Source organism: Eschrichtius robustus, chromosome X (assembly GCF_028021215.1).
Source record: "Eschrichtius robustus isolate mEscRob2 chromosome X, mEscRob2.pri, whole genome shotgun sequence".
In the NCBI taxonomy this organism is placed as follows: domain Eukaryota; kingdom Metazoa; phylum Chordata; class Mammalia; order Artiodactyla; family Eschrichtiidae; genus Eschrichtius; species Eschrichtius robustus.
In genome coordinates, this window is record NC_090845.1 from 135,683,498 (window position 1) to 135,706,704 (window position 23,207).

Genomic DNA, 23,207 nt, shown 5'->3' on the forward strand with positions numbered 1-23,207 from the left:
GAACAAGGGAGCAGAGTATTTCGTTCTGCACACATTAGTTTAAATCTGGGCCGCAAGCCTGGGTGCTCTGAAAACCATGTTGAGAATAGAAGAGAAAGCTAAAAGGAGTGGTTATTAGGAGGAAAGACAGATCTAGTAGGCATGTCAAAACCAAGGCCAACGCAAGTGGAAGCAAAGGACTTCGGAGCACTCTGCCCGCTGGAGCAGAAACTGGACGGTCCCCTTACACCTTTGCTCCCAAAGTGTTTTTATATGTTTGTTACACACACACGTATGTGCTCACATGCACATGCCCGGCCCAGCACACAGACACCAGCCACGTGCACGTAGGCTTTTAGCCTGACTGACTGACCTCTAGGCTTAAGGTCGTCGTCACAAGCCTGAGGGAGACTTGTGAACCCAGCAGGGGCGTCTGGTGTTGGTACCATCCTCCAGCAGCTGCTCCCAGAGGCGTGGGGCACAGGTGGAAACCCAGAGAGTTAAAAGGTACAAGGTCATTGGCATTTTAACACAGCAACACTTTTATTGCTTTTGAGGGTTTCGCTAGAGCAGACCTCATCCTATCGCACAGCTGTTTCATGTTGGCAGTTTAGAAAGTTGCAGTTAAAAATGCTTTCTTCAAAGCAAAAACAAATGAAATGCCCAGCGTGATTGAAGGTAAAGGCGTGTAGGCTTCAGAGGGACAGGGTCCATTGCTTTTCCTCCCCATGTGGACCATCTTTGATCAGCAGCTGCGTTTGGACAGTACTTCCGGACCCCAATTTCCAGAGACCCTTTGGAAATCCTGATCCATGGGGCCCCATCTATCAGGGAAGTCAGAGCCCAGCCCTTCAGAAACCTGAACAAGCTGGTCACGAGGATAGTTGCAGAGAGCTGGAAGCTGACAGAGAGCTAGCTGGGGCGATCCTGTTTGTCTTAAAGCAAGGGGAATGGAGTTCCTAAGGCTCGACAGGGGCCCATAGTCGTTCCCCCTGTTCTGCAAGCTTAGTAAACCCAGGAGACAGGCACCCACTGCGGAGAACTGCATGCCCGGTCAAAGGCTTCTTGCAGTTTCTTAAGGGTTTCATCGACGCTGTTATTGACCAGTGAGAGGTCAAAGTAGTGAGCATACTGGCTGCGGATGGCCTCGGAGTCCTTCTGCAGCTGCTGCAGGGCTTCTGTCTGTGGAGACAGAAAGAGGGAGGGAGGGGGAGAGAGGGCGCCACGGGTGGAGCAGGGATCCACCCGTCTGCACCCCAGCACCACCGATTCCAGTAAAACATACAAGTACAGTGAGACTGTGTTTCCCCTCTAGCAGATTCACTGAAGATGAAACTGCATAACATGCTCCTGGCACAGGGACGACCTCTCTCCACATTCCCAACACAACCCTGCCTGGAATCTCTCCTACAGATATATTTGCACGTGTCGAACGCCGTACGCACAGGGCCATCGATTGTCGTATTATTTATGATAAGTTTTAAACCTAAATAGCCATCAAGGAGGCAATGAGGAAACTAAATGAGTCTCTGCTATATCCACACGATGGGAGACCACACAGCTACTGAGAAAGACCCAGGGAGGTCCCCACGCACACGTTCAGTGCAAAGCAAAGCGCTTGCAGGGTGGGTTTGGGGCAGCTCGGCTCTGGGGAGCGAGGAGGCTTTTCCACACGGTCCTGGCCTTCCTGCCCCTCCCCACACAGCACGCACCACGTGGGCCCAGGGCCGCCTCTGTTCTTCACAGTGCCTGCCCTGCCCCCAGATGCCCCTCTTAAGCCCATGTCGCACCAGTGTCAGGATCTGCTCTTCTGGAACGATGGCCTGGCTAGTGCATTAACAACTGTCTGCTGAACGGATGGGCCAGGCACACGTGCTCTGGCCCCTGGCCGGGCGGGAAGGGGACGGCAGCAGGCAGGGTTAGGTTTAGGGTCGGGAAGCTGAGCTCTGCCGGCGCTCTGGCCAACGATCCGGACCGATGCCCGGTCCTCGCGGGCCTGGGGAGCGGCCCCGCCCCCCCAGCACAGACCCTTCAGTCCCACCTGAGTGCCCTGGTCAGTGGGTGCGATGAACACAATGAAGGGTGAAAGTTCTGCCGTCCGAACAATCTTCAGGGTCTGCAAAAGGAGTGGAGGAAGAAGAGAGGGGAAAAAAAGGAGTTAGCTGTCATGACGGACCTCTGCGATCAGCACCTTCGGGCCTCGCCAACCCCCGCACCGTCTCCAGCATGTCTGGTCCTGCTCTTCTTCCTCCAGGTGATCCCGGTGAAAGCTCGTGGCGCAGATCTGCGCTCGCTCGAGGGTCCCATGAGCTGTGCTCTTCAGCACCCTTTCCCCATCCACTCCTGCCTTCCATGCCTACCCACCTGGGGCTCAATGTCAAGGATGGCGACCTTGTCCTGCTTGTGAATCTGGTGCACTGTTTCAAATTTGGTGCCAAACATGTTGCCCTGGTAGCTGCCAAACTCCAAGAACTCGTTGGCAGAGATGCTCTGTGTCATCTCCTCTGTGGAGATGAAGTGGTACTCCTTCCCGTCTTCTTCACTCTTCTTGGCCGGCCGTGTCGTATCTGTGCACGAGAACCCAAATCCCTGAGCAACTCAGGGCCTCCTTGGCTCCCGAGGGCTCGGACGCTGGCGTCGCCACCGCCACCCCAGCTGCGTTTAGCGCAGGGAGTTTACCGGAGGGCTGTCTCACACAGGACCCCGAGGGGCTGACTCTGGGAAGCGAAGCGGACCAGGAAGTCCCCCATCCGCCCAGAACACACCTAACTGTCAAGAGCCAGAGCCAAACGTAGAAAGTTCGTACCATCCTCCTCCCTTTACGAAGGCGCATCTCTCAAACACCAACCCCAGGGACACGGAAGCTCAGAAATGAAGAAATGACAGCTGAAAATATTTTAGAAACAGATCTCCAGGCTACAGTCAGGATTTCTGGGAAGTACACTGAAAGTCTCCTTTTCGTTGTTTGGAAAGAAGAGTACTTTGGTTTGCTTTAAACTCACACTGTTAAATGCTGGAATGTCCTTAAGTCACAACGTTTACGATTACTCATGTAAGTGGTCCTCTGAGTAAAACGTGCTACAGATGCTGTAGCTTGAGACGCGACCCCCTGGTCTCCTGCGTCATCCTCTGGTCTGTCTCAATGGGCGCCTTCTCCTCAATCCACAACTGCCGCGCGTCTTTCTTTCCATCTTATAAAACGATGACTCTTCTCTGACCTGAGTTATCCTCACCTCTTACCCTTTCTAACTCACTTCTCATTCTAACTTATTGAATGACGGAACTGTCGTGGTTATTTCTACCTCTAAGGCCTTCTGCTTTCTGACCCCAGTGTGTCACTCTGTCCTCAAAGGCAAAACGGAGAAGCCAGGAATAAAAAAATACTAATAACAGGTTTAGAATCCAGTTTTCTACACAGATTCGCTCCTGGGAATGGAACTGATCTAAGCGTCCGCCTGACTGCTGGCCCGACTCTCCTACAACAGCTGCCGGGGTTATGTGGGCCTTACTGAGCGCTACTTTGAGAAAACGTTTCGTGAAAATTGGTGGCTGTCCTGTAATTTCCTTAGCCACTCAATGGACCGGAAGAGAGCTCTCAGAGTGATTTAGGCATATGAGAAAGTGTTTATAATATAAATTAAAATGAAAAAAAGTAACATAAGTTTTTAATAACATATTATTTGTTTAATCTTTTAAAGCAGTATAAAAATGTTGACCGCTGCTTCTGTTACGTAGACAAACAGCACAGCTACTTTTTTAGTGGGAGCAACTATGGGCACAAATTTGTATCTTTCCAAATTGGCTTTTCTTTTTATAATCAAACATTTTTTAAAAAAAATCACGAAGGGGCTTCCCTGATGGCGCAGTGGTTGAGAGTCTGCCTGCCGATGCAGGGGACACGGGTTCGAGCCCTGGTCTGGGAAGATCCCACATGCCGCGGAGCAACTGGGCCCGTGAGCCACAACTACTGAGCCTGCGCGTCTGGAGCCCGTGCTCCGCAACAAGAGAGGCCGCGATAGTGAGAGGCCCGCGCACCGCGATGAAGAGTGGCCCCCGCTTGCCGCAACTAGAGAAAGCCCTCGCACAAAAACGAAGGCCCAACACAGCCAAAAAAAACTAAAAAAAAAAAAAAAATCACAAAGGAGGGACTTCCCTGGCGGTCCGGTGGTTAGGACTCAGCGCTCTCACTGCTGGGGCCTGGGTGCCATCCCTGGTCAGGGAACTAAGACCTTGCAAGCTGCGTGGTGCAGCTGAAGAAAAAAAAAATCACAAAGGAAAAGACAGATGACTACGGTATCGTGTCCTCGAGGCCCCCGAGCTACTCACACGGGGCGGGGTACGCGAACTTGTCCGGGCTCTGGCTGAGCAGGGCGCTCTTGATGTGGCTGCGGCCCACCCCGCTGGCTCCTGCACAGACAGAGGAGATAATGGCTTCCATTTCTTTCCCCAGACACAAAGGTGGGGCTAGGAAGAGGAACGGGATAGGGGTTTGCATCTCTCAGACCCCGAGATGAGCCACAGGTCAAAGCGAGTTGTGTGGCTTCTGGGCTGGGGTCAGGAGGATCGGGGTCTCCAGGCCCTGGGGTCCCAGCTAGGATTCCGAAGACAACTGTCATTTCCACAGGGGAGCCCGCTACCACATGGCATTTTCTGTTTATTTTTGAAGTATATTTGTCTTACTGGACTCTCCAAAATGAATGGAACTGACTTGTACTGGAAATTTAAACAGAACCCTCATACAGGTCCTCTAACCAACTCATGTTTTCACTCTAAAGATGGGGAGGACCCGGAAGCATAGGCCTGGAGCACCCCTACTGCCGCCAGACGGACAGACAACCTAAAAGAGTTAGCTGCTGAAAACCATGTGAGGTTTACCCTCTGTTGTAACGTGAACCCAGGGGAGTCCTGGTAAGGACTCAGAAAACTCCTTATATCTGCTCCACATGGAGGACCCAAGACACCTGCCTTCTTGTTTCCTCTTCTTCCTCACTGCCCTTTTTTTTTTTTCTGAGAGAGAGGGAGTGAGGGAGGTTACGTACTGCAGGCAGGGAAATAAGAACAGAAATGCAGAAGTGTACTCTAAGTGGTAAAGCAATGAGAAGATACCGATGAGCACCAGGGTCTTCCTCTTGAACGCAGGGAGCCGAACGACTTCCTCGTAAGAAACAACATCCAACTGATCAAAAACTAGAGACAAAGAAAAGCAAGCCGTGTTCACGCCAGAGCTGGGCACACAGCGAAGGCTGCGACCGGCTATACCGGCTCGGACACCATCAGGGACAACCTGGATCGTGGATGCCCTTCCTTGGGGTCTATTTTTCGGTTTTCCCAACCCCCACACCATCTAAACTCAGCACGGCTGTTGGTCAGTTCTCTGGACTCGAATTTTCTCTAATCTTTCGGCCCCCACCCTCTCCACTTCTTCTCCACAGTTCATTACCCGACGCGCCCGTCATCTCCCCTTATCTCCGGCTCGCGCTGCTGTCCCTTCCTCTCTGCCACCAGCGATGCTCTGGCCACATCTGCCTCACTGGAGGTTCCTGACACAGCTTTCAGGCCCTGTGCTTTGCTCCCGGCAGGAAGGAGGCATTCAACAAATAGTAGCTCAATCGTAGACTATTCTTCACTTGCTATCTACAATCCGCTCAAACCCATTTATAATGTTCATATATTTCCAACCGCGGCAGCTAAGGGACAAAGTCTGAATTAGTTCTAAGGAAAACAGGCCACTGTCTGGGGCTGCTCAGACCCTGCAGTTGGCCATACTGATGGCACTGATGTGCTGGAAAGGTCTGGAAGGCTGTCGGGTTGGCCCCCTGGGGGTGAGAACGATGTGCCGGGCAGCGGGGAGGCTGGGAAGCGTACTTGCGCTGTGCTTGGCCAGGTACTTGTCTTTGTACTTTTTCTTCTTCCCGAAGGGACTGCAGCTCGGAGCCTCACTCGGGGCAGACTGAGCCCCGCTCGCCACTCGCCTGGAGGGAAGAGATGACCGAGGACGTGGGTGGCTTCTTGGTGTAAAAGCCCCGGGGTCATTCGCCTGTGCCGTCCCTTCTACACAAAACCCCCAGACCCATCTGCCTCCTGCCCTTTGTGTCATCCCGGACCCCGTCCTCCTCCGGCAGAGAAAGAGGGGGCTGCAGTCCCAACGCGGGCTTAGGGACCTGAAGCTTAGGGAAAGCATTTGTGGCAACACAGATCCACGGATGAAGGAAGAGCCAGTCAGGCTCATCAAGGCATCGCTGCCCCCCTGCCCATTCTTCCAGGAAAACCGGAAGGTTGGCCCGGTTGGCAAACAGAAACTGTACACAGGATGACAGATCTCGGAAGCTGAGCAGCCGTGGTGGGCATGGGTCCCCGTCCATTGGCAGCTCACCACTCCTGCAGCTCGGGGGAGGGGATGAGGCCCGCTGACTCCCGGGAGGAGCCTTCCACCCGTCCCTGCCACCAGTTGCTGTCATCCTTGTTGATGATCTGGATGATGTCCCCGGTGACGAACTTCAGCCCCGCCTCCTTGCAAGGGATCAGGTTGTCCTTTTTGGGATCATAGTCAAACTGTGCTCTCATGAACATCTGAAAAAGAAGGCTACTATCTGAAATGCACTTGTTTCCTTGTGAACGTGCCCGAAGTCCTGACCCGACCCCACGATCTACTTCTACACAGAAGCTTGTCAGTTACGATACGTGGATACACGTGCTCACCATAGCATTATCTATCAGAGCGAAATATTAGAAACAATCTGATTTTCCAAGAATGGGGAATCAATCAATTAAATATGGCCATCTACAGAATATATTACCAAGCAACTATAAAAATCAATTTGTAGAAGAATATTTAATGTCCTTGGAAAATGCTGCTGATATAACATTAAATGAGAATATCATTAAATAAAAACAATACCTAGTATGCTTGAAATTTTAAAAGAGTATTTCTTTATACACAGAAAAAAAAAGACTGGAAGAAGCTATATCAGAATTTAATACCAGTTTCCTCTGCTAGGAAGATGAGGGGTAAAAATCCAACCCAAAGAAATAAAGAAATAATAAAGAGCAGAAACCAGTGAAACACAAAATAGAGTTGAAAGGATCAAGAAAGGCAACACTGGTTCTTTGAAGATTCATGAAATTAAGGCTGATTAACAAACTAGAGAAGACACCAGTTCCCAGTAGCACCACCATCACAACGGCCAAAATGAAGGAAAAAAACCCCAGGTAATTCTAAGTACTAGTGAGGATGTGGAAGAGCTGGAACTTGCAGCTGCGAATGGAGAATTGTACGACTACCCTGGAAAGTAGTTTGGCAACATCATGAAAGATGAACACAGCCTACAACTCATCAGAAATGCACCGAAACTCAGGTACAAAGAGGTTCACGGCAGCACTAATTTTTGTCAGAACTAAAAAGCTGGAATCACAGAAGGCCCTCCAGAGCACAGTCATACAACAAATGAATAAGAAGGAATCATCTGCTGCTACAGCACAGACTTCATACCGAGTGAACAAAATGAGACACTACACGATTCATACTGCGTGAGTCAATTTACACAAATTTCAAAAAGGGGCAAAACTCGTCTCTGGAGTTAGAAGTCAGGGTTGGCGGGACGGGAAATGGGCACGGGGACGCTTACGGTGCTGGTCACGTGGGTGTGTTCAGTTTGTGAAAATTCATCTAGTTTTACACTTATGATTTGTGTCCTTTATTGTGTATGTGCCCATATATACCAAACCTTCCATTTAAAACAAGTTTTTTTTTTAAAAGAAGATTATACCATCATACGATAAGTGACCTGTGACAGAAACTTCAGAGTTATTTTTTTAAATCTTCCTTCTTCCACATTTATCTGTCAGGGCCCTGCAGCCCCAATGAGCTGCAAAGGGCCAGTCACGCCCGTGGTCAGGGAAACGCCTGCCAGTCTGTAACACATGTTAGTTTGGTTCAGAGAGTACCAGGCAGCTATGCTTGTTGAGATATTTACAATCACATCATTTCAATCAAATTCAAAGAATACACACTGGGCCTGAATCCTGCCATCATCACAAGAGAGAAAATGGCGCCACCTACCTGCAGTGCAGGAAGCCGATTTTGCTGGTTGGGAATTACTTTTAATGAGATCATTCCTTTGGTTTCTTTCTATTAAAAAAGAAAGGTGAAATAAAATTGTCATGTAAAACGAACCGGGATGACCGGGGGTTTCATTAAGTCATTTTTCCCCTCCCAAAGTCCTGGGCATTTTTTTTCCCCAATAGCCATCTTTACTGTACACTTTGAAATCTTGTAGCACAATGCTTCCTCCAAGACAGAACTGTCATGTGCCCCATAAACCAGCATAACAACATGGGGACGTACAAAGAATAACGAACAAAGGCTAATGGTTTTCCCTCCTCCTCGCAGTCGACCCCCAAGAGGTCCCCAGAAGTACTTAAAATGAACCCTGGCACACAAATATCCACGCGTTTCTCCACACCAATAAAGGGCCAGTCATGTGTCTAAATATTTACATACATATTCATACATGTGTATTTTTGCTGTTTGTTTTTAACAAAAATGGGGTTATACTATATGCATTACTCTATGACTTGCTTCCAGGTTGATACATGAAGACCTCACTCACTCTGTCTCATGGCTCTGCCGCATCCCCATTACTGGGCGTGTCCACTCTTGCCAGTTTTTTTTTTTTATTACAATCTGCTGCAGTAGACACCCTTTAACGCGTGTCCTTATATATTTGCATTTGATTTATACAGAATAGAACCCCATGATGGAAATGCAGAGTCAAAGGATAAAAACAATTTTATAGCTATCCTCAAATTACTTTTCTAAAAAACTATAAAGATTCCACTCTTACCAGGAGTATATGAGATTCCCTTTCCCCCGAAATTCTTGCCACAATTACATGTTAACGTTCATTTTAAATTTCTGCCAATCTGATGGGTGGAAATTATTTCATGGTTGCTTTATTTTGTAATTTTACTACCATAACCAAAATTGAGCACTTTTCAAGAGCTCATTGGCCATATGCTTTTTCTTCTTATATCTTTTGCCCAGTTGTCTATTTGGTTGTTTGTCTTCTGAAAGCCCAGAGTCCTAACCACTGGACAGCCAGGGAACTCCCCAGTTATTTGTCTTTTTATACAAAGTTTAGAAGCACTTTAAATATTAGAGTTGTTAACTGTCTACCTATTATATGCACAACAAGTATTCCTTGTTCATGGTAGCTTGTGCCACGACACAAATTACCTTTTACATAGTCGATTTTATTTACATAAATCAAAAAGAAGCACAAATGTGGAATGTTCACATACTTGAAACGGTCTTTATGCAAGACGAAGGGATACAGCTGTGCCATCGGCTCAGAGAAAACACGTGCATCACGTTCTATTGAGAAGCAACCATTAGGCCAGACTGCTCCTCGTGTTGGTGACCATGAAACGATCCAGCCAGTGTCCCGGTGGGAAACAGGTGGCCCGCTCCAGAGGGTGGGAAGACGCTGAATGAAGGGTCTGGGTGGGGCACGTGGTCTGACACTGTTTGCTGGATATGTCTGTTTGCTGGATATGTTTGCTGTTTGGTGGATATGTCTTGTAAGAGTCGAATTTTCATCTACCTGTTTGCTGGATATGTTTGCTGTTTGGTGGATATGTCTTGTAAGAGTCGAATTTTCATCTACCTGTTCTCCCTGCAGTGTTTTCTTTTCTACTCTTTTCTTTGTGGAAGGAACTGGGTCGTTGGTCCTATAGAGTTTCTCATAGGTGGGTTACGCCTACTTCAGAGTTATATTTTACAAACCCCTTCACCCTCCACATTCATTTGCCAAGGTCCTGTCCGTTCTATTTCTGGTTGTTTGTTTCTTTTCTTCTGCTTGCTTTGGGTTTCATTTGTTCTCCTTCTTCTAGTTTCTGTGGGTAGAAGCTGAGGCTGTTGACTGAAACCTTTCTCGTTTTATAAACCAGGCGTTTCCACCTTGGTCCGAGTTCAGTGGCATTCCACAAAATCTGATACACTGTGCTTTCATTTCTGTTCATTTAAAGACAGTTTCTAATTTGCCTTGTGATTTCTCCTATGGCCTGTGACTTCTTTAGAAGTGTGTTAACTTCCAAATATTTAGGGATTTCCAGGTATCTTTCTGTTTTTGATGTCTAATTTCATTCATTGTGGGTGGACAGTGCATTTTTGTATGGTTTGAGTCCTTTAAACCTGCTGAGGCTTGTCATGTGGCAGGGTACACAGTCTGTCCTGCAGAATGTGGCAGCCCTGCCAGTGTTCGCTTCAAGTATTTTGAGTCCTCTGTCATCAGGTACATGAATGTTTAGGATGTGAGTCATTTCAAGAAGCAGGGTAAATCTGGTCCCTGTTACTTCATCTTGGTCAGAAGTGAGGTCTATCCTTAAACAGCCATGCTTCAGAGCTCTCTAAGGTTCAGTTTCCTCAGCTCTGGTTCAAATTAAACTTTTCCCTAAGTTGCTATTTTCTGCTTCATTCCCTGGCTGGCACCCTGGCATCTCCTTGCTGAGTGCCTGAGGGGTGCTTCCTGCTGGCCGTGACCAATTACACCCAACTACCCCATGTGTTTTTTCCTGCTCTGGTTACAGGAAGGGTCTCTGCTGTGTGCAGGGGTGGACCTATTATAGCCCAGTTGTTCTCTGTAACAAATCTATGACATAAGAACAGCAATTACTACCATCTTCATTTTACAGATGACCTAGAGAAGTGAATTCACCTGCTCCAAATCACAGGGCTGGAATAAAGGAGAGCAGGATTCAGAGCTGCCATTGCAGTCCAATGCTCTTTCTAGACAGACACTCTGGGTCTTTTGCCTTGTTTTAGAAGTTTACTAAATGAAGACAGAGAGCTGTCATTTCTTGCACAGAATAAAGATTAGCAGTGGTAAGAGGCCCTTCAATGAGGTATAAACACTTTCACAGAAAAACGAGGTACACAGACACCAATGTGGATTGATGCTTCACGAAGACAAGGGCATAGTGAATACCCACCATTGCCTTCTGCAGCTGATCTACTGAGTGATTAGTCACGTTTGTGCCGTTGATTTCCAGGATCTCATCTCCGACGTGAAGGGAGCCTACCAACAAAAGAACAAACGTTCAGACAAAAGAGGTGTCAACAGAAGTCAAAACGCCACAGAAAAGAAACCAGGATCTAGAGCATGTTGTACGATAGACTGTGTAGAACACACAGGGTTGAAACCATTCAACCATGAGAGGCGGGAATGTTCTGTTCATGGCCTTCAGGGACCTAGCGAGACAAGCACTTGACGGTTTAAGACCGTGTCATCCTCCTTGACCTCAGGACTCCAGCTGCAAAATAAAAGCGCTTGGTCCTGAAAGTGTCCTGGAACTAGAGTCCCCCTGATGTCAAGGGGCTATGACACAGCTGTACACACTCCAAGGGACAAGAAAGCTCGATGTTTCTCTGTTGTTTAGCTAAGACCTCCAAATGCTACCAAGTGGTAAAGCTAATCACTGTTTAGATTCTATGTGAAGAATGGGTATCAATACTTGTGCTACCCTTGATACACAGAAAAGCACTTCTACTAAATGACGCATCTGCAAATTGACAGCAGCTTCACATGGAGATACAACAGTTATTTGTAATTATTTGTTAGTATCCATTTTCTCAGTTTATTTTTTTTCTTTTCTTCTTTTTCTTTTATTTTTGGCTGTGCCACGTGGCTTGTGGGATCTTAGGTCCCCGACCAGGGATGGAACCCGCACCCTCGGCAGTGGAAGTGCCAAGTCCTAACCACTGGGCCGCCAGGGAATTCCCTATTTTCTCAGTTTAACTGGTAGCCTCAGGAGGTAGAGATGGTCTGTTTTCTACACTGCTATGTGTTCACAGTCTAATGCAAGGGTTTGCATATAGTAGTTGCTCAAATGTTAACTAACTGCAAAAGTATTGGCATAAATAAGTGTATAAGAATGCTCAGAGGGAGCGACAGTGGCGCCGGGCGATTCATCATTCTAAAGAGCCAGTCATTACGGTACAAAAAATCTCTTGGCACACACACAAATGCTCCCTGTTTTGAACGCTATAAGCTTCGTGCCCCTCAGCCCTGAACAGGGAGTAAAGGACGAATCCCTGAACGAAACACGCCTGTACCTTGTCTGTGAATCATGCCGCCGTGGAGGATTCTGGCCACAGTGCAGGACTGCTTCTCATTCAGCTTCAGCGTGATTCCCTGGAAGACAGACGAGGGCACAGCAAGCTTAACCGCAAGCTCTTTCTGAGTTGATCTTTAAGACAACTTAAGGCAACTTCTTGGGAGAAATATTTTCTGTCTGCACATGAGGTGTCGTCAACTGGAAGGGGCAAGAAGCCTGCCATGAGGGGCCCGGGGTGGTGAGGAAGAGGGATTACCATGGGCTCCTCGGTGACCTTCTCGAACTGGATGAGCCGCACCTTCCGAGCCTCCTGGCCCTGGGCCCGGGCGGGGCTCCCCGGGGCGGCGGGCCCGTTGGTGTACATGTCCTCCGACACGGCGCTCAGCTGGGGTGACACAGTCTGTCGGATCAAAACAGCAGAGAAATGTATGAAGCAAGCAGCCGTAGGGTCGCTGCTGCGCGTCTAAAACCCCAAAGGCTCAGCAAACCAACGCTTATCTCCTAAAGCTGGTGGCCAGTTGCATTAGACTTGATGTGAAGCGTTATTTATCCAAGTGGCTACCCCTGCCATCAGCCCGAGACGACACATCAACTGTGACCCCTTGACCCCAACCATGAAGACAGCAAAGCTGGACGGATTACACTCTAGAAAGACGTCTTTAGTATAAATCTGAAGTAATTTAAGGCCCGTGGCCTTGGCAGGAGGGCAGACAGGGGGATGGATTTTGTAATCCATGGTGCTGGGTCAACCCCGCACAGGCAAAGGGCACGTTGGTCCCCACATCACTTTATATACAGAACCAGTTCCAAACGTGAAAGGTAAAACAACCAAGCTTTGAGAAGAAAGCACAATACATCTTCAAAACCTGGGAGGAGGCAGAAAACTGTAAAAAAACGAAAACTAAAACCACAAATACTTTAAAGTTAAGAATATCTGTCTGTGGAGAAACTCCACTGAGACAGGCAAAGGTTTAGTAGACACAGAGAGCAATAATCAAAAAGCACACAACTGATCTCATCAAAACTAAAAACTTCTCCGCAAAACTCTCAGCCTGAGAGTACAAAGACTTATACCCAGAACATGTAAAGAATTCTTCTCACTCAATAACAGGATGATGAGCAATGAAAAGATGGACAAAACGTCTGGCAGACTGTTCACTAAAGAAGGCCTATGAGGGCTTCCCTGGTGGCGCAGTGGTTGAGAGTCTGCCTGCCGATGCAGGGGACACGGGTTTGAGCCCTGGTCTGGGAAGATCCCACATGCCGCGGAGCAACTGGGCCCGTGAGCCACAGCTACAGAGGCTGCGCGTCTGGAGCCCGTGCTCCACAACAAGAGAGGCCGCGACAGTGAGAGGCCCGCGCACCGCGATGAAGAGTGGCCCCCGCTTGCCACAACTAGAGAAAGCCCTCGCACAGAAATGGGGATCCAACACAGCCATAAATAAATTAAATAAATAAATAAATAAAAAATTAAAAAAAAAAAAAGCCTTTGGAGAACCAAAGTGCTTTCCTATAAGAAAAAGAAGGCCTATGAAGAGCCAGCATCACCGTGATACCACTCCGCAGCCGCGAGGGAGCCTACAACGAAAAGGACAGATGTTGGAAATGCCCAGACATCGCCGGTGGGAACGCTAAATGGCGCAGTCCCGTGGAAAAGAGTGTGGTGATTTCTTATATCAAGTTAAGCATATGTTGACCCTATGCCCTGGCAACCGCACTCCTAGGTGTTCACCCACAGAAAGGCTTGCACACAGAAGTTCACAGCAGCTTTATTCACTATAGCTGAAAAGTCCACCTGCAGGAGGAGACCATTCATGAGGTTTTAGAACAAGCAAAACTAAAGTAGTAGAAATTTAAGACAGTGGTTGCCTCTGATAGGATGGGAAGGGGTAGGCTGGGTAAGGGCATGACAGACCTTCTGGAGTGGTGATGGTCCAAACTGTGACCAGGGTTGGGGTGCACAGGTGTATGCATTTGTTAAAACTCATCCAGTGCATTTCACTGTATGTAAATTTAACCACAAAATTAAAAAAAGAACCATAAAGAAATACTGAACCCTAGCCGATGATATGCATGCTGAAGCTTTTAGGAGTGAAGTGTTCTGATCTTTGCAACTTATTTTGAAGTGCAAAACAAAAAAAAAAGGTGAATGGATGGTTTTTGGATAGATATGTGATAAAGCAGACATGGCAAAATGTTAATGGTAGAATCTGGGAGGTATGGCTAATGGAAGTTACTATAAAATTGTTACACCTTTTCAGTGAGATTGAAAATTTTCAGATAAAACACTGGAAGGGAATGGCACTCAGACAGTGAAAAGGCCACGGAGCAGGAAACTGGAACCCTCGTGTGGTGCCCTACTGTGGATGGACTTCGGGGTGCTTCCAGGTTTGGGCTTTTAAGAACAGTGTCGCTCTGAGACCACACGCCAACGAGAATAAATGGCTGCTGCACAATATGAATAAATCTCCTTGAAACGCTCCTTCTCCTGATACAACAGTCAATCGAAAACAATATGGAGAAGGAAGAAGCCCGACCTTGGTTTAGGTAAGGACCGAGCTGAAAATGGATTGTGGCTGGGGGCGCCCCTCAGAGACCGTGGGGAGGGAAGATCTTCCCAGCGGGTGGAGCCGTGAGCAGGACACCTCGTCTGCCACTTGGCGGCAAAGGAGAAACGGGAATATCCCCAGGTGGGAACAGCTAGACCTATCTGTCTGTCTACGGAATGAGGGAAGTACTGACAAAGAGAAACTGCCTTGTGTAGCAACTAGAACTTCAAAAACCGCACATGACATTGAGTTACACGGCACTGCTATTAAAGCAGAATTGTCTAACAAAGGGCTATATTTAGAAAAGTGACTTATGAGACCTGGGAGCCCAGAACCACACAGAACTTCAAGGTCGTCTACAGTAGATAAGCCATTAATACAGTTACCACTGCATCTGTGCGGGGGCATCCTGGCACACAGACACCATGTAGCCCTGAAAAGGAGGTTCAGAGGTTAATCTGGAAGACATATTAAGTGGAAAAAAGAAAGAGTGAGGAAAGGTGTGTTATCATCAGCATAAACAGTGAAAGGTAAGAATATCCTCATATTTGCTTGTAAATGCATCATCTCCCTCTGGAAAGAGACGTGAACAACAGGGAGGAACTGGGTGACTAGAGAAGGAGGTGAGAAGTAAATTGTATTCGTTTCATTTCAAATTAATTTCTAAACAGGCAAATGAAAGCCTATTATTCCTAAAGCCCTACAAAGTACAATGCTTTCTATTCTGGCAAGATAGAATTTTCCTAAGTGATTGTGATTTAGGTTCAAGTTGGCAGCCTAAGTACTTGCGTGTAGCCTGGACCCTGTTTAAATGAGACCAAACGGGGGAGGGTAAATAGAAACCCACAGACAAAAAACAGGAAGTCATCAGGGATGAGAGATTTCAAAAAATTTTCCAGAAGACAGCTGAGCCTGGAACGTGCACATAGGAGGAATTGGCCGGGGCACAACGGGCTGGAGCTCGGCCTTCTGAGAAAACATCTCCTGAAAAGCTGCCCATCCAACCTACAGCTCCACTTTCAAGGCAGGAAGAAGGAAGAAGGGCCAGGCCAGTGGCATCTGTCCCAGAACTTCCCCAATGGACATCTGCTCATGTCTCATCAGCCAGAACTGCAGAACACAGCGTGGCCATCCCAGGCTGCACAAGGGGCTGAGAAAATAAGAACTGAGTTGGGCATCTTGCCATCCCGAACAAGATCAGGGAGAAGCGGGGTCAGCAAGAAGTGGAACAAAGCTGTTGGGTCAGCAACCGGTCATAATAACACAAAATCCTTTACTAACTTTCCCTTTTTACGATCTACCTACAGCAAATCACGAAACAACACTAAGGTCCACACACACACGACAGAAAAGAGATGAAGGGAAGGGCTACCGATCCTGTGACTACAGTGAGAGGGAAAGCTGACGAAGGAATGAATGCAGAATTTAAAGTTCTGCTTTGTTTTGTTTCGTTTAGTAACAATCAGAAGACCTGTCCCTGTGGAACCTGCCTCCCTGCAGATGGGCACACGCTCTCTAGCTCACTCCCCACTGCGCCCTGGGAGGAAAGCTAAGCACGAGCTGTGGATCCTCCTGCATCTGGGATGTTACTTCTTACACACAAGTGGCTTCACTCACCCGATCCCTGCAGGTTACATGAAAAAAGTACCTCTGGACGACGTGTAATGTACGTGATGTAAAGGCACAGGCCCTTGAACAGCTAAGACAATTTTGAAAAGGAAGACAGTAGAAGGAATCAGTCTACATGGTTTCAAGATTTATATGGTTACGAATAATCAAGACGGTGTGGTCTGGTAGAGGGACAGACATAAAGATCAATGGAACAGAAGAGAGAGCCCAGAAATAGACCCACACAGATACGTCCAGTTGATTTTGACAAGGTGCAAAGGCAATTCAACGGAGGAAGGGTAGTCTTTTCAACAAATGATGCTGCAGCAATTGGACACCCATAGGCAAAAAAAAGAAACACTGAACTAGACCTTTAAAATGGATCATGGACTTAAATGTAAAATGTAAAACTACAAAACTTTTTAGAGAAAAACATAGGAGACAGTTATCAGGGTTTAGGGCTAGACAAAGAGTTCTTACACTTGGCACCAACAGCGGGATCCATAAAAGGAAAAACTGATAAATTGGACCTCTTAAAAATGAAAAACTTTACCCCTGTGACAGCCTGTGTGAAGATGATGAAAAGACATCATCATGTGGACTGAGAGAAAACATTCACAAACCCCACATCCAACGAAAAATTCTAACATCCAGAGTACGAAAAGAATGCTCCATATGCAACAATAAAGACAATCTAATTAGAAAACGGGCAAAAGACATGAACAGATATTTCACTAAAGAGGATATGTAAGGAAGGATGGCAAATGAGGACATGAAAAGATGTTCAATGTCATTAGTTATCAGGGAGAAATGCAGATTAAAACCATAATGAAATACCACTACACACCTATCAGAACAGCTAAGATAAAAATTGGTGACAAGACTAAATGCTGGTGAGGATGCAAAGGAAACTGAATCTCTCATCCACGGCTGGTGGGAATGTAAAATGTTACAGCCATTCGGGAAGAGAGTTGGGAACTTTCTTAAAAAACTAACTGACTACTTTACAAACTGGCAATGGCACAAGACAAAAGTTTGTGCAAAACGTGTACATGAAGGTTCAGAACAGCTTAATTCGTAGTAACTCAAACCTGGAGACAAGGAGAACAGCCTATAATAGGTGAGCAGTTCAACAGACTGTGGTCTATCCATACCTCGGGACGCTTCCCAGCAATAAAAAATTGCATACAATATGATTCCAGTTATATAACATTCTAGAGATGACAAAATTATAGAGGAGGAGAACAGATTAGTGGTTGCCAAGGGGACACGGGGAGAGGTGACTATAGAGGGGTGGCACCAGAGAGGTCTCTGTGCTGATGGAACAGTTCCATATCTTGATTGTGGTGGTGGTTACATATATGCAGACATGCGACAAAATGGCACAGAACTACACTCACACGTCATACCAATGTCAAGTCCATGGTTTTGACGGGGTACTATTTTTGAGCTTGTAGTAGACAGAGGTGAAATTATTGCATAAAAGAACTAGCAAAATGGCTGGCGAGTCGCACTTGTTTGCAACCGAAGAGCTATAACTAAGAGAGCACAGTACCAAAGAACGGGCAGAGAGGCAACAACCAATCCTTGAGACATCTGCAGGGTACAGGATCAGTTTCCAGACTCTGGATGGGTAAGTAAGAGGCCACAACACACAGTGACCAAATAGTTCCTCAAAGCATTGCCCATGGCGACCTGGAACCATGTGGTTAAAACTCTTCAAAGCTAGGTAGCTATTGCCACAGACCCATTTGAAGAGAATGAGATCAAACAGCTCTCTAAGTAGACTCAAGAAAACTGGAGGAAAAGCAGCGTCAAGTTGGAAGGAAGAATTCTTTCTCTCAAATTAAGCATCTGTACTATTTGTATATTTTTACCATGTGCATGTGTTAAGAGATTGAATGTATAGAATGAGGAATTCAAGGATTGCTGACTGAATGACTGCTGTGAATAGACAAAGAGCTCAAATCTCAAATTTCTGGCCTGAAAGCATGAAATAAAACTTAGGACTTTCCTTGATCCTGACTTACAAATCTTTTTTCACTAGCAGTTGTGGGGCTGAGAAAGCTGAAAACCAAACCCAGAAATTAATCCCATGGATTTATCAGCATCTACCATGTACCTGTGTCAGTACCCAAAGCAGGTACTGGTGGCCATAAAATCTGAAAACATAGATCAGATTATTTTATCAGGTGCTGTAAAGTGCCATCAATAAACCATTTATGATGATTCACCTGTGTTTCGAGACGCGCTGGGCCCGTCTACAATGACAGGTTCGAAAGTCTCAGTCCATGGAAGACAAAGTGACCTTTGCAAGGGGCCGACGCCTACGTGATTGTGTGCCTGGAACAGGCAGATAAAGCGGCGCCCTCCGCCCTCCGCTCATCGCCTTCTCATTCGGCTCCATGACACAGATTGCTTTTAACACATCAGCCTTTAAATTAAGGACTCAGCACCCAGGAAAGTTCAAGACTTCCTACCTGAAAGGCTGGTCTTTTAAAAGTGCTTACTCATCAAGGCGTCCCCCTTCGGGATGACTCAGAGCCGCTATCACGCTCACCCAGAAGCTGCAAATGATAAGATAAACGGAACCCTCGATGTGGCAACCAAAGAACCAACTAGCAACAGTGAGGCTTCCCTGACTGCTCAGCAAGAGGGGGCCGGCCTCTCCTCAACAGCGCCTGACGTGCAGGAAACTCCCTCAACCAGCCCCCCGCACCCCTCGCCGCAGACAGTCCCAGGAGCAGGGCTAGACAGACCGACAGACGCACACGGAGCCAAGGTGCTTCGTTGACCCCAGCCGTGGGGCTGAGACCACACCAAGGGCAGGACACGTCCACAGAGTTCAGCTGGCCCAGACCCAGCTTTGAAGAAATGGGAAGGTTACCCGCCTGCCACTCAGGGTAACTAACTTGTCCAGGTTGACAACTTAGACCGCAGTCTGGCCCCTGTCCCATCCGTCCATCTGTCCACTGGCCACGTGCCGGGCACCTGTCCTGCCCCTGAACTGCTCTAACTTTTCTTGTTTCCATAGCTGGTAATACATTCATTCCAACGTGCCACCAATATTTCGTTTGTTTACTTTGTCGCCGCCAAGCTGAGCCGTTTTTGAGCCCTTAGCAGCCCCGCGACCACCAAGTGATGCTGAACAATGTGGTCAAAGGTACTAGATTGCATTTTGCAGACTTCACTTCACAACTCTGAGACCAGCCTTCATCCCCGCCGCCCCAGCAGGACGGGGGCAGCTCTGCAGCCTCTCGGCCTTTAATCACACACACTGCTGGGGTGGCAACGCCTGTGCGCTGAAACCCCCTTCGGAGGAAACATCTGCAGTGGGTTCAAAGGGCAGAGGCAGTGGCTCAAAGGAAGTTGGGATTAAAAAAGAGATGAAAAACACACTTGGCAGCGGGTGGCTTTCCCACCCAAACGGTCGGATTAAAAAGAGTCGGTGACAGCGAACGGAGGAAAGAACAAACATTTGTTCAGCCTACTGTTAGGCTCTTTGCCAACTGTTTCCACGTGGAGACTTAGAAGGCCCAGGCCAAGAAGGCAAGTGATCGCCGCAGACGGCAGGCGAGGTCAGGCTCCACTTTGGGAAAGAAAACAAGAAAAACTATGAGAAAACCAAGAGGGCTCAAGGTACCAGAAACAGCTGAGCACTGTTTCCCCACCACCGCAGTGCTACACGATCCGTGCTTGGTGGCCTCCGCGGATGGGAGTCGTGGTCACACAGGAGCCGTTTCAGCGGCAACTGCGTATGTACTGTGCTCATGTGTATTTCTCTATGGGAAGGAAAAATGGAAAAGTGAAGACTCAGAAAAGAAAATGTCACGTTACAAAATTTGTATTCTGGTTCCCTAATTCAGAGCTTTTCTTCCCATTTCCCACCCCTGGGGTCACTTCCCCTCCTTTTTTAGCAACAGTGAAAGATGTGAGCAACTCACTGCTTAGGGGAGAAAAATCTCTGCAGTCAATGAAATGTCAACTGATTTCATCTCCCTTGCCCCAGGGGACATTTGGCAGTGTCTCAAGACCCCCGTCAACCCTGAATGTCCCCTGCCTGGAGCGCTATTTGCCAGTGCCATCCTGGCCCAGGCACAGCAGGTGATACCGCGTCTCCCCACCCAGGAGCCCACAGACAGCTCTTCTGAGTGGAAACTCACCTGGAGCCTGACTTATTTCTTAGGTCATTTCCCATGTGGGACAGGCCCAAGTGAACTTTCAGGGACTTTCAACGTATTGCTTCAGGTCATGGGAGAAGGGCTACTTCAAACAGGACTGAAGAGAAAAGTAGGAATTTTACAACCAATCTTATGGGCACTGAGGGATTGTAAAAAAGAACAAGGTCAGAGAGAGCTCATAAAATGTTTCTCCAAGGAAGGAAACATATACTTAAATATGGGAGACAGGCTACACTTCAAACCTACTGCAAAATTATATTTTGACAATACTTTTTCAATACCAGATGTGGAGTATAATCAGAGGTGAAACTTTGGGTTTCCAGTCTTTAGAGCTTTTATAGAAAGCAATCTCCCTAAATGTAGCCTTTGGCAACATGAGTTTATGAACTCCTTTAAAGCCAACAACTTCCTCACAACTTTTCTTGGTTCTTGCTAGGACAGCAAAACGTGCTACTGCTGCTGGACAGGCGTTACGTCAGGTCAACATCACCGCAACCCTCTCAGCAGGTCCATTTTACAGAAAAGAGAAATCAAAGGCACAGGGAACTTGGGCAGCAAGGGGGACGCAGAGCCCAGGGTTGGCAGCAGAGACTGCTAAGAGCCCCAGAGGGAAGGTGAACCTCAGGAAATAAGAATCAGCAGGTTCGTGGGGTCAGGCCACCTTTCATCGTGTGGACATTCTTCTTCCAGTGTCCACACCCTGGCAGATCTGGATGCTTTTCACTCAGTGCTTTACCAAGTTTTCTTGTTTCATCTTCAAATCCTTTCATACACTCAAGCAAACTGACTAAGCAATAGACTGTATCTGCTATTGCAGGATCAACTCACAGCTCCACAAAAACTGCTAATTACTCAGAGGGCAGTGAAAGGGCCTCTTTTCAAAACCGCACACAACTTCTCCAGCCTCCCCACCAGGAGCAGACAGGTCTACACAGGGTCTGGGCACTGAGTTACAGGTGACACTCAGGTTTCCGGGGATGGGGGAAATGAACCTACAGGACCATCGGGGAACTTTCTGGAGTGATACAAATGTTCTACATTATGATTACGGTGACGGCCACATGATGGGATGCATCTGTCAAATGTCATTGACCTGCACAATCAAATTCGTGAATTAGATGTATGCTAAGTAAACCTCAATAAAGTTGCCAAAAGAAAATTTAATAAAGAGAAGTGGATTTTTTTTGGGGGGGGGGGTGAGTTAAGGCTCGGCCAAGTGAGCTGATTGTGGGGAAGAAAAAAAAATCCCATGTGTCCAAACTTATGAGAAACCAAGTAGTTCTAGAGCCTGAGCCCCTCCTAGTGTACATGCTGCCGCATAACTTCCAATTTTGCCTTGTCAGCTGAATAACCAGTGTCTTCCCCACGGGTTCATCCTGATTTGCAATGACACACAGGTGTGAATGCGGAGACCTGAGCTGATGCCACCCAGCCCAGAGTCCACAGCTCTACAGTCTGCTTTACCTTGTGGATCTTCAGTTTCCTCATCTGTGAAAGTGGATGGCTATGCTGAATCGCATGTCCACCTCTTAAGTCACTTATTAATTCAGCAAACATTTCTGAGGACCCACTTACCAGGCATTTAAAATGTAAAAGGTGAGTGTGAAACAGCCCTGCCCTGGAAGATCTTGTAGTCTAGGAAAAAGATTCACACTGTGAGTTCTGAGGCTGAGTTATCAAAGGCAAGATAGCTTCTGCCTGGCCCTCTCTCTCTGTCTGTGTGTCTCCGTGGACATCCTTTCTTGGAACCTGGCCGCCGCGTTGTGAGAAGGCCAGGGGACGTGGAAGGGCTGCTGGCCGGTGCTGGCTGATGGCTGACAATGAGACACAGCGTCAGCCTTCAGATGAGTGAGTGAGCGAGCATCCTGGTGGCCGTGCCCTTGTGGGAGAGACCCTGAGCGACAACCTTACCTTGCTGGGTCCTCGCCACACCCAGAAGTATGAGAGGTAACAAGAAAACGATCAACCCTTCCCTCTGGGCATCTTTGAGGATCGAGGTGATGAGCTATTTATGGGCCATCATAGGAATCTGGGGGGCAGAATTACCTGTGAGGTGACTGTCTGCCCACAAACAGACACAGGGGTCCACCCATCTGTGCCCCAGCACCAGGGGCCCTGCCTAAATGCACAGGGATGGTGAGTGAGCACTTCGGGGCCAGCGTTGGCTTTTACAACCCTTTCTGCTGACACAACCACCAAGCAGTCCTACTCTCGGATCTGTTCCTTACAGTCTTTCTGTGACCCCGACTTCCGTCCACGAAGAAGTTTCCCTTGACCTTAATCAGCTCTCGGTCGAGGCCGCGGCCTCTGCCGATTCTCGCCTGGAGGCGCTACTGGGGGCCACCAGCCACCGCGCCCGGAGTCCCGCCCGAACCCCGCCGCCCGCCGCGGCCTCCACCCCGGGGGCAGGACCCCCGAGGGCAGGGAGGCGGGCGGGGAGGGACCGCGGCGGGAGGCGCGGCCTAGCGACGAGGACCGGCCCGCATCCCGCGCCGGGCCCCGGGGGCAGCTCACCTCGGGCCGGCTGCGCTTCTGCAGCAAGTGCTCCAGGTAGAGGTCGGAGAGCGCCGTGCGCATGGCACCCCCGCTCTCGCCCTCGCTCGCCTTCAGCGTCATCTTGCGGGACCTGGGACGCCGGGCGCCGGGACGCGGGGACGCGGGGACGCGGGGCCGGGCGGAGCCTGGAGCGGCAGGGCCCCGGGCCTGCGGTGCGGAGGCGGCAGAGGCGGCGAAGGCGACTGGGAAGCGGCGCGGCTGGTCAGTCACCACCCCGCAG

General features: G+C 48.3%; 1 protein-coding gene across 2 annotated transcripts; it reads right to left on the reverse strand.

Annotated features, from left to right (window-relative positions):
• Nucleotides 1-497: 497 nt before the first annotated feature.
• MPP1 (MAGUK p55 scaffold protein 1) lies at nt 498-23,207 on the reverse strand. 2 transcript variants are annotated; one of them, XM_068533625.1, is made up of 12 exons: nt 22,946-23,207; nt 12,350-12,493; nt 12,092-12,170; nt 10,969-11,054; nt 8,039-8,107; nt 6,353-6,549; nt 5,845-5,951; nt 5,086-5,166; nt 4,306-4,386; nt 2,344-2,546; nt 2,021-2,095; nt 498-1,161 (listed from the first exon to the last, which is right to left on the reverse strand). In XM_068533625.1, exons 1-12 carry the CDS (start codon nt 23,045-23,047, stop codon nt 985-987), a joined length of 1,401 nt encoding a protein of 466 aa, XP_068389726.1. In that variant the 5' UTR covers nt 23,048-23,207; the 3' UTR covers nt 498-984. The 2 variants fall into 2 exon arrangements, with proteins under 2 accessions (XP_068389726.1, XP_068389727.1); XM_068533626.1 differs by lacking the exons at nt 4,306-4,386; nt 5,086-5,166.

Excerpts from the sequence above, each read along its gene's own strand:
- MPP1 (XM_068533625.1), bottom strand. The coding sequence starts at position 23,047 with ATGACGCTGAAGGCGAGCGAGGGCGAGAGCGGGGGTGCCATGCGCACG. Across the intron at positions 5,167-5,844 it reads CCTGGCCAAGCACAGCGCAA|TTTTTGATCAGTTGGATGTT; the intron begins GTACGCTTCCCA and ends CTTTGTCTCTAG. Across the intron at positions 4,387-5,085 it reads GAAGACCCTGGTGCTCATCG|GAGCCAGCGGGGTGGGCCGC; the intron begins GTATCTTCTCAT and ends CTGTCTGTGCAG.